The 15,386-nt window shown below is 41.2% G+C and overlaps 1 protein-coding gene across 5 annotated transcripts in view; it reads left to right on the forward strand.

The window, feature by feature from the left end:
• The first annotated feature begins 29 nt into the window (after window positions 1–29).
• CNST (consortin, connexin sorting protein) overlaps window positions 30–15,386 on the forward strand; it is a 41,105-nt gene continuing 25,748 nt past the window's right edge. For 2 of the 5 annotated variants that reach the window (XM_053382720.1, XM_053382724.1), the window contains exons 1-3: window positions 30–186; window positions 2,824–2,918; window positions 13,389–13,797. In XM_053382720.1, coding sequence (XP_053238695.1) covers window positions 13,443–13,797 — 355 coding nt within the window. In that variant the 5' untranslated portion in view covers window positions 30–186; window positions 2,824–2,918; window positions 13,389–13,442. Of the gene's footprint in view, window positions 187–239; window positions 339–502; window positions 830–2,823; window positions 2,919–13,388; window positions 13,798–15,386 lie in introns of those variants that run through there. The other 3 variants (XM_053382722.1, XM_053382721.1, XM_053382723.1) reach the window with 3 other exon arrangements.

Consider the following 15,386-nt stretch of genomic DNA (forward strand, 5'->3'; position numbering starts at 1 on the left):
CGTGGTCAGGCTCCCTTCTAGGCGTTGCGGAGCTCTGTGGTGCTCACCTTCTCGCCGTCGCCGCCGGGCTGAGTCTCCGGAGTCCGCAGCCGGGTCACAGGTAGCTTCGTTCGATGTCCATTCTGAGCCCAGCTGTGCCGGCGCGAGGGGCTGGCCGGAAGCCTCGCGAGGCGGCCGCGACCTCAGGTGAGGGGAGAAGGAAGCCGAAGCTGCCATAGCGGCCGCTGGCGGGGTCCTCTTTCCTCCCGCCTCCCTTAGGGGAGCCTCCGCGGGGTTGCGTGTTTTGCTGCCTCCTGAAATGGAAACCCGGTTTTAAGGGCGAGAAGAGGGGCGAGCAAGTAATGGAGGGGCGGTGTGCGTGGGGCACCTGGGATTTTTTTTGGGGGGTGCGAATTAGGCTGGAATGACTCGGAGGGGGGGACGGCGGGAAAAACCCACCGCAGGTCTGCCCTACATGGGGAGAGAGTATCAGGCTCATCCTTAGGTCTGTGGGACGCCTGTCTTGCTCCCCACCCCATGAACGGCCACAGCTAGCCAGTCGCTGTGCTTGTTTCTTCGTTACCACGTCACTCTCTTGTGGATTCAATATCCTTGTTTTGAATTACGTGTGGGTTTTGCCTGCCAGCTGCTAAGTCTCTTCCGAACAGCGCCGTGCACGCTGTGCTCTCCCTTGCTTCGCCGCGCTTCACTCTCATCCTTCCTCTAAGGGAGCTCAGGGTGGGCAAGCTTTGGAGTTGTTGCCGTTTTTTAAGCTAACCGAGACCACTACGTTAGTGATCTGGTTCTTGCAAGGTTGCCTGGTCGACTTAAGAGCGGAGCGAGAATACTGGTTGGTATACAGCTTTGGTCCATCTGGCCCAGTGACCTGTCTCTAGAAAGCGCAGAGATCTAGTCGAAATGAACGTATTTGTAAGATGTACACACAAGCACAATCGTGTGTTTGTGTCTGAATGCAATTTTGCATGCTTTTCCCTAAATTGAGATGTTGCTGTGCACGTAATGTTTGGGGGGAAATGAACCGCATGAGGAATAATAACAGAGTGTTGTAATAATTACTTTTCCCTTATTTTAAAGATCTATTCTGTATTTAAAGATGCCTTCGGTTGGGCTTTGGTTCTGTTGCTATTCCCCTATTTATCAGATGAATGTAAGGGGTTTAAATAAAACTAGATAGGTCAGTGAGGTGCCGTGGTGACTAAGTGTTTACAATACGCAAGTAGTACATTCCTAAACATAGTCTACATTCCTGACCATTGTGTCCCTTCATGGTTGCCTGTGAGCTGCCCAGATCACTGTGTTTTATTACTCTAGCATCAGACTGACTAATGTTGCTGTAGGCTAATGGGCCAAAGGGTTCGGGTTTTTTTTAGAAGAGGCTTTAAAATCGGATCAAAAAAGGGGGAAAAATAGTTCCAAGGCTGGGAACGCTCTGTCAGATAAAAATATGAGAAGATGCATAGATGGTATTTGGAACTAAGTATACCTTCTTATCTAATCAATTTTTGGTGTTCTCAGTTGAGGATTTTCTTAAGAGCTATGGAGCTTGATAGTTGGACTGATACTTCATATAAATGGAAGATGGCTGATCGTTTGTTTCCTTTTTATTTGCTTTTTTCTCTTGAATGGAAAGCTTTGTTTTGATCTTTATTGCACAAAATGTACTCATTATATATCATTTTAAATTAGATCTCTTTGCAACAGGATATTGATAATGAAAGTTGTGCCAACCAGTTGCTCAACTGCATGAGTATAGTAGTCATACTTGATTTTGCGTTATGCAGAAGGTCTAGTAAGATTCGTATTTAATATCAATTGTCTGATTCATATTAGCAGCCTTCTAAATGCTGGCTAAATATTTGCTTTTCTGCCTCTCTCTTTCCTCCAAATAGTTGATTTATTCCTGTATTCATACAGTTGGCATAGTTTCCAAAAGAACTATCCCTTTTTTCCTTTGCCTGCTTGAAGTAGTAGCAGGCTGGGCTCCAAAGAATGCTGGCAGCTGATTTTCCATGCCCAATTAAGTTTTCAGACTTGTGTTTCTTAAAGAAAAGCATACTCTGCCATCATTGTCACACAGCAAGCCCCTTTCGAAACTGGGGAAACTTTTAAAGCTGTTTATGATGTGGCATGTATATTCTGATTCAGATTCAAAGTTCTCAAGTAAAAAAAGCAAAAAAAGCTATATTATCTATTTTCCTTTCTTAAACCAAGATAGACAAGTAATTCATATATTCCAAATAAGATCGGTCTAACTGTACTAATAAATGTTTAATTTGTAACATGCTTTGAGGAAATTGGTTTTAGATTAACTCTGTCCTATCTAGCAAGACAGCCTATCCCCTTGACTTGAATAAATTTCAAGCCTTACCATTTCTATAAAGGCCTATGCTCTGCACATTCTGATCATGACTCACAAAAACTCATTAAAATAAAACCCAACAGGGCTGTTGCTGTTAGTCAATGGAAGTTTTTAGGCTTTCTGTCAGTAATTGTGATGACTGAGTTTGTTTCTATGCAGCACTTGTTATATACAGTATTGTTTTTAGAAATGAATGCAAATTCTTTGTAAATGGACTGTTGTTCAGAGCCCATCTCTTCGATATCTAAAGGTCAGAAAATTCACCCAGATGTACTAAGAGGATGAATTATCTCCCTCCATATTACGGAATAAAAACTAATTAGTATTGTATTCTGGAAGTTCTACTTTTCATTTGGTTGGTTTTCAAGGCTGTCCCTTCTAGGTAGCACCCAAATGTACTAGCATTTCTTATAAGATATATTTTAATTTACATTATTTCCTCCCTCTTTTTTCTCTTTTGGCAGAATGAACAGATACCAGACAGCTCTGTATTAACTCTTTGTTGCCCAAAAGCATCTCCTTTCCCTTGCAATATCTTTAAGAACCATTTTGAAAAATGGTAAGTACTGTTCTCTGGTTTAGAAAGAACAAGACTCAAGGCAATGGTAAACATGTTTAGCATATTTTAAATAATAAAATTAGTTGAACATTTTTTCTTTTTCTTTTTTTGGAAAATATCATAATTGCACATATGAAATTAGAGAGATTAATAGTAATTTCTATGAAATTTATTCTGCTTTGTTGATTGGCAAAGGCATAGCACTTTATACTGACTTTTGCCAACAGCTAAAACTGTAGGAAGTAATTCAGGGGGGAAATCATTTTGATACTTAAGATTTATCTTATGTAAGTAAGGATTATTCAATTAATCTATCCTTATGTTTATACGTATGCAAAATATTAGTAATTGTAAAGTATGGAAGTTGTTAGAACTGTAAGCCCTGGAAACCCTTTAACTAGGAAGCTGCTGGTACTTAGGATCAAACATTCCTCCATGTCACCTCTTTGTTCAGGACTGGGGCTGGGCACTAGCCCTAAACATGCATTAGGGGACCATGTTCTTATTTTTATTTTATCATATATTTGCCTGGTGGTGCTGCTGCTGACCCCTTAGGTCACGTCATGGGCCACCTGTTGAATGCCAGTGCTCTAAGGCATGGGCCTCCTGGGTTTCAAGCACTTCCACCAGTAGTTTTGCCACTCAGTTGGTCATTCCTTTCCCTAATCCTCTGTACATTCTCCCTTCTTGCCGATAGACTTTAGCCATGCAGTGAAGCACTCATGGTTTAAAACTCATCAGTTCCATTCCTTGTCTTGTTTCCAGCTTCTCCATGGGCCTCTTAGATCGCTCTCTCTTTCTTTCTCTGCTTTAGCAGCTGTGCATGCTACGCCCTGCCCTGCCTATTGAGGCTGCATTCCTGGAACTGACCTCAACTTGACTTCTCAAGGAAAAATCCCTAAGTAAAGCATATTGGTATGTCTTTCTTACTTGGGATGATCTACCCAGGAAAGTAGCATATGCCCTGATTTTGCAGGGAGGGCACTGTTCTACCAACGTGACAGGAAGTGAAAGATATAAAATGTTTGTCACTGGAAAACTGTGCTACAGTTATTCATTCAAAACATTGGCATGTGTTACACGATGTATTTGTGGTGTTATGATACCTCATGGAGAGAATTTGTAACCGTGATAATCAAAATATTTGACATTGATTATGTCTAGGCCATGTGACTTTAGTTGCAAACCTTCCACCTGTTGTTGTTTGTTTACATATCCTTTTATCCAAGGAGCCTAATTTATATGCTAGCCCCATCCTGCACCTTAGTTTATAACAGGGGTAGGCAACCTAAGGCCCATGGGCCGGATGCGGTCCAATCGCCTTCTCAATAAGGCCCGTGGACGGTTTGGGAATCAGTGTGTTTTTACATGAGTAGAATGTGTCCTTTTATTTAAAATGCATCTCTGGGTTATTTGTGGGGCATAGGAATTCGTTCATTCCCCCCTCCCAAAAAAAAATAGCCCGGCCCACCACATGGTCTGAGGGACAGTGGACCGGCCCATGGCTGAAAAATGTTGCTGACCGCTGGTTTCTAACAACCCTGTGAGATTGCTTGAGTTAGAGATTAACCCAAGGTCACACACATTGAGCTTCATGGCTAAGTTGGAATTTGAACCTGGGTATCCCCAACCCAGGGACGCGGGTGGCGCTGTGGGTTAAACAACAGAGCCTAGGACTTGCCGATCAGAAGGTCGGCGGTTCGAATCCCCGCAACGGGGTGAGCTCCTGTTGCTCGGTCCCTGCTCCTGCCAACCTAGCAGTTCGAAAGCACATCAAAGTGCAAGTAGATAAATAGGTACCACTCTGGCGGGAAGGTAAACAGTGTTTCTGTGCGCTGCTCTGGTTCGCCAGAAGTGGCTTAGTCATGCTGGCCACATGACCCGGAAGCTGTCTGTGGACAAACGCCGGCTCCCTCGGCCAATAAAGCGAGATGAGCACCACAACCCCAGAGTCTGTCACGACTGGACCTCATGGTCAGGGGTCCTTTACCTTTACCTGTCCCCAGCCCTAGCTTGGCACTTAACTACCATACCATGCTGGTGGTGAAAATTGTCATTTGTTATCACCTGTGGAACATGGGACTTAATATTTGTGTGCATAGGAAGGCCTAAAGTCTGATCCTAAAGGCAGATCCTTAATTTTCTGAAAATCGGTGTCAAGAAGTTCTGTCATATAACATTTAATCTACAAAATGGTTCATCCCATCCCTGTATAGTAGTAGTAAATCTGTGCTTTTTGAAGTATGATGAAAATATAGACTTGGGTCCTAATTGTTCTTTCTGTGACTGGTAGGACTCCTCCCACTTAAAGGAGACTTTGCATGTAGTGGAGGGTCTCCCTGGCAGAAAAGAGGCGGCCATTTTTGGCTGTTTTTACTTCAAACTGGAAAATACTTTCAAGAGGGAAGGAGAAATGAGCACAGGAAGTCCCCCATTCTGTTGGTGAGAGTGTTTTGGGAGCAGAACTTGGATCACATCAGTGGAACGGAGTCCAAGATCTAAGCCATGGTATTTTAGAACCTTTGAAGGATGAGAAACATCCCACCCTTCTAAGATTCAGGTCTGTTGACATACATCAGATTGCTCTGTAATAGTGTGCTCAATAAGAATTTGTATATGTGTTCAGAAAAACAGATGGGCACTCTTTAGAAATGAAAATAAATTCTTACCCAGAAGGAAGGTCAGTATGTGCTGTTGCAAGCAAAACTTTGTTTTCTGAAACCATATGTCATGGCTTTTAAGAATGGTTAAATTAAAATCTAAACAAAACAGTAGGGAATCATTAATGGTTTCAATTGTGTATCAGTAGAATTTTAAATTATTTTTTTTAAATTGAAACTTAGATAAAATATATGATCCCCAGACAATAAAGGCAAAACTCTAGTCCCTGTAAGTGTAAAATTTTAATACTGAAAGAAAAGAAAATGGTATCTTTGAAGAAGATTGATTTTGGTATGCAGGTTCATGAACTATCAGAGCACCTTAGCAAACAAAATGAAAAAATACATCATTTCCCACTATATATGGAGCAAGTTTATATCCCAGTGCAAATATCATTGGTCATATAATTTAATAATAGGCTTGCTACTTCTTATATCAGACAACTGTACATTGTCCTTTACATTTAAAGTTGAAGGAGCAAAAAAGGCAGCAGCTGCTCTTCCACAGCCTTCTCCTTCATCCCTCATCTGCTTCACAGCCATTCTTTGTTACGAAGATGCTTAGTTCAGCTGGCACTTTGCATATGCCCTAAAACACCTTTAGCTTCACAGGTGACTGTGAAATGAGCAAGACTGAGAAATCTGGTTGTACATTGGCTATCCTCATTTATAGTTGATAAGTCTTTGGACTGGGATGAGCAAGAACTGCAAATGTATGCTAAAGCTTATCTATGCATCTGATCGGTGTGCTACTTGCTGATACAAGTCTCGGCCTCTATTTTGGACATTAATTAGCCCACATAAAACAGAAGTCTCCTTCCAACTGGCACAGCCCTACAGGTGACTTTAATTGGTGTAAATTATTGAGTTATGTTTCTCTGCCTCTTTGTTTTGCATGTGGGACAGCCTTGTCAAACAAGTTGAAATGTGGTATGGGCATGGAACTATGTGTTGTGATTGACACACGACATTCACCTTTGCCAAATCATACTGCTGTGGGAAGCATGTATTGTCCTACCACATGTTGTTGGCATAACACCTTTTATCTAAGCATCCTGTCTTTATCGCAGTCCAATCTTCCATCTCAGAAACAAAATTCTTTATTTCATTTAAAGATTACATTATTAAGTCTTTCTTTGTCCTCTCGTCACTTAAGCTGTTCCACATTTTGCTCTTTCCTTGCCTCTCTTCTATGTTTGCTATGTTCTTCGGGTTAGTCAGATCACACAGTGCAGGCCTCAAGAACAACAAATGAAAGTACCTTTGTTCCATCCCCCCAGATCATCACCAGTATTCTCGATGGCAGAAAGTTTGCCTTTCAGTAACTGTAGACTTGTGCTCTGACAACTTTCGTTTATGTCTATGATTCCAAACCCTTGGATCATGCTGAAATTCTGGAAACCTGTTTATCCCTCTCCCTCTCCTAACATGTAATTATTAGCATTTTGCTCCTTCCATTTCTGTGCCAATTTCTTAAATCTAACTATCTTTCGGCTCTCACATGGCCCAAGCCTGTGCCTTTTGCAATCAGGCATTCCCCAGGTGTGTCTAATGCCACTTCCTGTTTCCTGCAGCAGTAAGACTTCTCCACCCTATTTCTGTCTCTCTTTGTGAGAAGCAGTGCTAGCAGACAAAGGGTAACCATGGGCTGGGGTCCCTCAATATCAAAGGACGTCGCATGCGCAGACACCTCGCACCTTCTGGAGAAGCTGGTGCCTCTGTCGTCAGTAATTACTGAATTTGGGCGATTCAAGCTGCATTTCACTCTTTAAAACCAGGTTTTCTATCACGTGTTTCCCCATCTCTACCCCATGGTCCCACACAGGGCTTACATTATGCTGCCACTCTTGGTTAAATGATTGGGAGCAGACCATAGTATGACAATGCTCCTTCTTCATAAATTCTAATGTTCTTCCCTTGTTCGTTGTATAGCATTGTGTCTGCATCAGCGATAATATCTACATAAATGATCTGCAGAAGTTACACTTCTACAAGTTTCATGCAGTGTCTGTACTGCGTTCATTAGGCACCACACCTTACTTTGGAACTCCTAACTGACATTAGGCAGGTGCCACTGTTGTATTCTTTAGATGCTTGCTGAAAATATTTGTGTTTTGGCCGGCATGTTCAGACACACGATTAGTTGAATTCATTTATTTATGTGTTTATAAGTTGTATTTTGATTTTTTAAAAAAGTTTTGAATGGAGTATAACATGAAAATAAAATGTTTCACTGTGTTTGGTTGTTTTTAGATGTTTTTATTACTAAACGACTAAACAACAACAAAATTACAAATATATTTGCTGCCTTTGGGAGGGAAGGGTAGGATGTAAATTTGATAGATAGATAGATAGATAAGGATTATGTTTGAAGATCATATGATTTTCATAGATAAACAACTTACACGTTGCACAGTTAGTATAAAATGTATTGCTGCATATTTTCTACATTTTGAAGGGACCTCAGAATTTGTATGTTCAGTTCAAGCTCAGGAGAAGGGGAAGTGAAGAAATAAGGAGCTTACTTCCCAAAGAGCTTACAGAGCAGTATTTTTACTCTCAGCACATTATTTTGTGGAGAGAAAACATCCAGCTGACATAAACAGTCAAGAGGTTAGATTAAGGAGATTTTCTGATAGTGAGCATACTCACTAATGAGATTGTACATAACACAATCATCTCATTATGAGAGAAACTACTAATGAGGCCGCATTGTGGGGCAGTTGCACTGAGTGGCAATTATCTCTGTTGGAAAGTTGGGCTGGAAAAAGATTTTGCATCCTAAATAATTCTTCCTCTGTCTCTCCCCCGCAACCCTAATCAAAAACATCTGGAGTAATTCCCATTGAATGTCCCTGTCTTTATGATGATGATCTTGGTTTATTGATTGTTGAGAATTATTCTTAATTTACGAAGGTGGCATTGTGTGTTTTAAAATTATTATTATTATTATTAATTATTATTATTATTATTATTTTATTATTATTAAACCAGTGCAAATGTTGTATGCTTCATTTATGTAGTGCACTTCATTTTGTAGTGCACATGTTGTGCAATTTAGTATAAATGAGACATTATGGGTTACTTGTATTTCAGATTATTAGCCAGAATAATCTGAGAATTTCCTCCTGAATCTCTTAACCAGAAGTATTGGGCTAAGCAAATGATTTGTTAGTAGCCTGTTGACGATATATGGATTAACTTGTGTATATTTTTAGCTTAATTTTGTTATGTGTAAAATAGGGACAGCACTTGATTTTTGTGGTCTTTAATCCGCATATGAAGCAACAGGTGTCAAATGTTAGTCAAGCTTCAGCAGTTTTGCCATGCAGCTGAGAGACCAAGAGCCAGATGTTTATTTCACTCCCCATATACTCTCTTGTGGTTCCTTAGCATAATCTGGGTTCAGAATGCAAAATTTCCTTAAATCCTTTGTGCACTTTAATCCATAATCAAGCTATTCCCGTTCGTATAAAAGTGTTGAAAAGAGAGAAGGAGTTAAAGTATTTGTTTTAGTGGAACACCCTTAATTGCAGGCCTCCTCAGAATACAATATCACTATTTTTCTTCCATCATATGAATAGCCAGTAATGAAAAACCAACCCTGCCTCTTACAGAGCATTATAATGACTGATATTGTGGAGTTTAATTCTTCAGGGTGCAGTGAAGAACTGCTCGGTATAATTAGGCTAAAACAGAAAAAGGTTCATGCCACATTGCAACCAATTGAAATATCACAAAGTAATGAGATTGTCTTCAGATTAGATGTGAAGGGGAGGAACTGAGAGAGTACTGGTGGGTGAGATTTTTAAAAAGCCCAGTCTGCAAATCTGCAGCCATTTTAATATGGAATAGAGGTGCTCTGCAGACTGAATTAGGCTGGATCATTCCCGATGCAAAAAAAAGTCTTGGGTCGCAGCTACTTATTTTATTTATTTTATTATTAGATTTATATGGCCACACAACAACACATGTTACCTGGGCGGTTTTACAAATAATTAAATTAATATTTTAAAACCTACTAAATGCAGGGTGGAAATCTTTCTGGTACAGTACGAGTTACACATTAAAATGCAACTGATACAGTGAGATGTTTGTTTGAAATTGTTTAAAACCTCTGTGTGAATCAAAATCCCTTCCCCTGGCACCAGGGTCAGCCCTTTCATAAGCCACATTGAGCCATGTTCCATAGGTGGTGAACATGCCCTCTCATATATCGCCTGCAGGACCACCTACCACAATGGTTGTGGCACACTAGCCAGCAGTCAGGTGGGCTGGCTGCTGCTATTACTATTTCACTCCCCTCCCTCCCATTTCTCACATAATGTCTGTGCCACCACTATCTGCCATAAGATTTAAAGGTAGTGAAAACATGTAAGTGACCTAAAGCAAAACACAGTATACTCATACCACAACCCCTCTGCTGGGCACAACAGTGAAGAGGTGACAAGTTCTTAGGTGGCACATTCCCTGGTGCTGAAAATAAGACACGTCAGACCAATCTGATTTTTTTTTTCATGGAATCACAAACTTGGTGGATCAGGGAAATGCTGTGGGCATAGTGTATCTTGATTTCAGTAAGGCTTTTGACAAAATACCCCATGATATTATTGCAAGGAAGCTGGTAAAATGTGGGTTGAACGAGGTAACTGTTAGGTGGATTTGTAGTTGGGTGACTGACTGAACCCAAAAAGTACTTATTAGTGGTTCCTCATCATACTGGAACTGTCTGGCGTGCTCTGGTCCATGGGGTCACAAAGAGTCGGACACGACTAAACAACTAAACAACAACATCATACTGAAAAAAGTGACAAGTGGGGTGCCACAGGGTTCTGTCCTGGGCCCGTTATTGTTCGACGTCTTTATAAATGATGTCGATGAAGGAATTGAGGGGATGCTCATCACATTTGCAGGTGACACCAAACTGGGAGGGATAGCTAATGCCGCAGAAGATAGAATCAGAATTCAAAATGACCGTAACAGATTGGAGAACTGGGCGCAAGCTAACAAAATCAATTTCAGTAGGGACAATCGTAAAGTTCTGTACTTAGGCAGGAAGAACCAGATGCACAAATATAGGATGGGGGACAGCTAGCTTACTAGCAGTACATGTGAAAAAGATCCAGGGGTCTTGGTGGACCACAAGCTTAACATGAGTCAACAGGTTGATGCAGCAGCAAAAAAAAGCTAATGGCATTCTAGGCTGCATCAACAGAAGTATAGTGTCCAGATCAAGGGAAGTAATAGTACCACTCTATTCTGCCTTAGTCAGACCACACTTGGAATACTCTGTCCAATTCTGGGCACCACAATTTAAGAAGGATGTTAACAAGCTGAAACATCTGCAGAGGAGGACAACCAAGATGATCAAAGGTCTTGAAACTAAGCCTTATGAGGAGCGCTTGAAGGAGCTGGGTATGTTTAGCATGGAAAAGAGGAGACTGCGAGGAGATAGGATAGCCATCTTCAAATATCTTAAGAGCTGTCACATGGAAGAGGGAGCATGCTTGTTTTCTCCTGCTTTGGAGGGTAGGACTCGAACCAATGGCTTCAAGTTGCAAGAAAGGAGATTCTGACTAAACATTTGAAAAAACTTTCTGATAGTAAGAGCTGTTCAGGAGTGTAACGGACTCCCACGAGAGGTGGTGGACTCTCCTTCCTTGGAGGTTTTTAAGCAGAGGTTGGATGGCCATCTGTCATGGATGCTTTAGCTGAGATTCCTGCATTGCAGGGGGCTGGACTAGATGACTCTTGGGTCCTTTCCGACTCTATGGTTCTATATTAATGTTGCACCAGCTGCTTTAGTGAGCATGTTTGCTGGTATTTGCTCATGCTCAATCATCCTTGTTAATAAGCACAAGAAATTTACCAAACAACACCCAGGTAGAATAGCTTGAGCAAGTTTGCTTAGTAAGCAGCTAGTGGTTCAGCAGGAAATGTTAGTCTCCCTTAGCTAACTGGAAAGCTTTGCTGGAACACTACAAATATACTAGAGGAAGTAAATAGGAAGAGGGAGGTGAGTTAGATACAGTAAATCTAAAGGTACAATAGATAAAAGATACAAACTGGATCCTATCAGCTTCAGTTTAGAAGTCAGAATATAGGTTTTTAAGTAGTGTAAAATGTGAAATAATTTAACTGAATTAAAAACTACTTCTTAGATCCAGACTAAGCTCCCATTGGCAGGAGTGTCCCATATCTGCTCATATAGCTCCCTGCATGCTGGAGTAATGTGTTTTACAGCACTGCACTGGTTACAGGCAGTTTGTCCCATTCTGCTGTCTTGTTTCCTGAACTAACAAGCCTTGGGTGGATGGGTGAGTCAGCAAATAAATAAATAAATAAATAAATAAAGTTTTCTCGTTTATAGAATATATCCCACATTGATCATATTCAGAAAAGACCCACCAATATCTATTGCTTTCGGTAGGTTTGCTCTGAATATGACTTGGTTAAATATCACCCATTTGTATGTGAAGTGGCTGTTCAAAGATCACAGATGTTCATTTGTTTAAGTACAGTCTTGCCTGATTTCCTCTTTGTTAGGCAGTCATTTACCGTAAGTATTTCTGCTTCATTTTCCTCCATTGTAAAAAAAAAAAAAAAGGTGTGAAAGCCAATGCCTGCTTATGGTAGCAGTTGTGATGTTTAAGGTTTGCAAAGTGCATCACAAATGTGTAATTCATTTAATTGCTAAATGTTAGGGCTGGTAGGACAATTTTCTTAATTATATGGAGGCCCCTTTCTTTAGCTAGTCATTTTGTTGTTAAATAGCAGATTTTCAATTAGTGGGTGCATCTAGATTAGCCATTAGTGAATGGCTAATCTAGGTAATTTGTAGTTTTAACAAATATACATCTGCATATTTCTGAGTGTTGAAATTTACTACTCCACAAAGTACGGTGCTGGTATTTTACCACTGAATGCTACCCTTCTTGGATTAAATTGCCAGAATGATATGTACAGTAGAGGCGGATTTAGGGGAGCTCAACTGGTTCAGTTGTACTGGGCATGGAGCCTTAGAGACGCCACAACTATGATATAGAATGACAGGCAAGAGGTGGGGACACTGAATATTTTCGTCACACAGAGCCCCACTGAAATATGGAAGTCATAAAGTCTGCCAATGCACACAGTTTAGTTTACTCTCATAGAATCATAGAATTGTAGGGTTGGAAGGGGTCCCAAGGGTCATCTAGTCCAATCCCTTGAACCTCTTTGACTAGCCTTGTGGAAAAACAGAATCCACAAAAGTTAAAGGCCTGCAAAAAAAACATTGCTTGCCTCTGGAGGACAGTCAGCACCTGGTTTCCGTGGGCAACTGTCCTGTGCTGATGCCTGCCGTGTTCCCACTTTTATTCCCCCACAGCCTGGCGCTCTGAGCAGCACAAGACAAGCCCTTTTTATTTTCCACAATGTGCCATACAGTGTCACTCTGGGGCATTGTTGGGAATCAAAATGGTGTCAGTCCCCTCAGCTGCCTGGCCCTGCTGCCAGGTAAGCCCTTCAGGGCCCACTGACAGAGGAGGGAGCCCATCAGATATCACCCTTGCTGAGAGCTCTGTGCTGCTTGTCTGAGGAGTACTGGAGGAATGACAGAGCTCTTGTCAGTCCTTTGCCAACCTGTTCTCGTTGCCTGGGCGGAATTCCATGCACTCGCTTACATGCAGTTCCTGATTACCTATCCTATGGTAACCAGGCGAGTGCTTAAATACAAGGCTGGACTATATAATCTAATATAGCTAGGTAGTCAAAACATGACTTGGATTTTGATTATTATAAATCTCAATGCCTTTTTTTTCCTTTCTAGAGCTGAAGATCATTTGTGCTAAGTGGATATAAAGTTCACCCTAGGAACGCTCTAATGGATGACAGGGAATCTCCTACAAATGACCTGCAGTTAAGTTTACAAGGCTCACTTCGTACCGACACACTTGTGGAAAAGATCAAAGCTTGCTTAGCTTCTTCACCAGATGAAAATGAAAATCAGCTTAATGGAAGCAAGCACGATACTCTGAAAAGCAGTGGCGACACAATGGGAAAGGTTGAGCAGGACAGCATTAATAATAATGAGGACAGTGGAGACTACACGTCCTCCTGCCAAGAAGATGAAAGCGATAAGCCATCTAGAAGCTTCGCTGCAGATGAAATGCTCATTTTAGAAAAAGGTGACTCTGAAAAAAGGTGTTCAAGGAAAACAAAAAGTTCCAGCAGGAAAGGTACAACAACTTCCACAATATACATTTTGTTTGCTCATAGTACAGGCCTTTAACCTATAACGTGACTTGGGTGTATCTCCTTCTATGATTACTGTTCTCAAAAAGTGTGGTCTTTCTATATCTTCTCTACAAGGCCACTACCTTCCCAGCCAACTCTGCAAACCTGGCAGGTGAAGTATGCACCTAGAATGCATTCACCTAGAAGGCAAATGTTAGCAAGCCATTTTCTTACAAGAGAAAGTAGTGTTGTTTGAAGAGTAAAAGGTAAAGGGACCCCTGGACCATTAGGTCCAGTCACAGACGACTCTGGGGTTGCGGCGCTCATCTCACTTTATTGGCCGAGGGAGCCGGCGTACAGTTTCCGGGTCATGTGGCCAGCATGACTAAGCCGCTTCTGGCGAACCAGAGCAGTTCACGGAAACGCCGTTTACCTTCCCGCCGGAGCAGAACCTATTTATCTACTTGCACTTTAACGTGCTTTTGAACTGCTAGGTTGGCAGGAGCAGGGACCGAGCAACGGGAGCTCACCCTGTTGCGGGGATTCGAACCGCCGACCTTCTGATCGGCAAGCCCTAGGCTCTGTGGTTTAACCCACAGCGCCACCCAAGTATTTGAAGAGTAGATGCTATTAAAAACTAATTTTTGTTTTCAATTGATAAAAATAATAGGAAGGAATTTCAATGTCATACTGATTTAATTGCTCTGTCAGTGCAAGCATTTCTGCTTGCCAGGTAGAGTTATCTGCCGGGAATCTGAGCTGAGATGCCCATGTAGCAGAAGTTGCCCCCAGTTCTAGTTGCCACACAGAGGCAACTTAAGGTCCAAAATAGTTTATTTTATGGCCCAGTTCACACACCACACTCAGGTCCGTGGTTTGCTTCTCTCCCAACAAGCCACAACCAATATTCAAGCTTTGTTACTGGTTTACAACTTGTAGCTCGTTTTGGGGGGTGGGTAGGCAGTGAGCCTGGATTCAGACAAAATGACAGGCCAAACTCTGGCTTGCTTTGTTTATGGTGCAGTGGCAGCAACAACAGGGGAAGTGTGAGATGGGAACTCTTGAGCAGCATGCTCCAACACATTGTTCACCTTAAGCCATAGTTTGCTTTGAATGTGGTTTAATGTGACCTATAAAGCAGGCCATACAGCAAATATAATAAATGTAATGTGTCGAATACACCTAAACCTTTGATTTTGCCATCTGCAACTCCCTTTTACAATACTTCTTCCATGAAATCCGTCACACCCTCTTTCATAAGGTGTTAGTTAACCCTTTTTATTTTCTGCCTCTGTATGATTTTCTACACTGTATGAAATGCATTCTGTTGAACATATTTTTTTTATTTTTTTTTATATACTTTTTATTAAGAAATTTTTAAAACCACAAAAACATAACAATACAACACAATAAACACAACAAACAAACAAACAAACAAAAACAAGTACAATTTCAAATCTTATTTTCTTATACCTTTCTTCCCCAACTTCCTCATACCTCCCTTTTCTGTATTCCAATTTCTAATCAATTTTTCAACAAATCTTCCCTTATTTTAATTTAATTTACTCTTCCTTATTCTCCTTGTCTTATC

This window comes from Podarcis raffonei, chromosome 3 (assembly GCF_027172205.1).
Source record: "Podarcis raffonei isolate rPodRaf1 chromosome 3, rPodRaf1.pri, whole genome shotgun sequence".
Classification (NCBI taxonomy): Eukaryota; Metazoa; Chordata; class Lepidosauria; order Squamata; family Lacertidae; genus Podarcis; species Podarcis raffonei.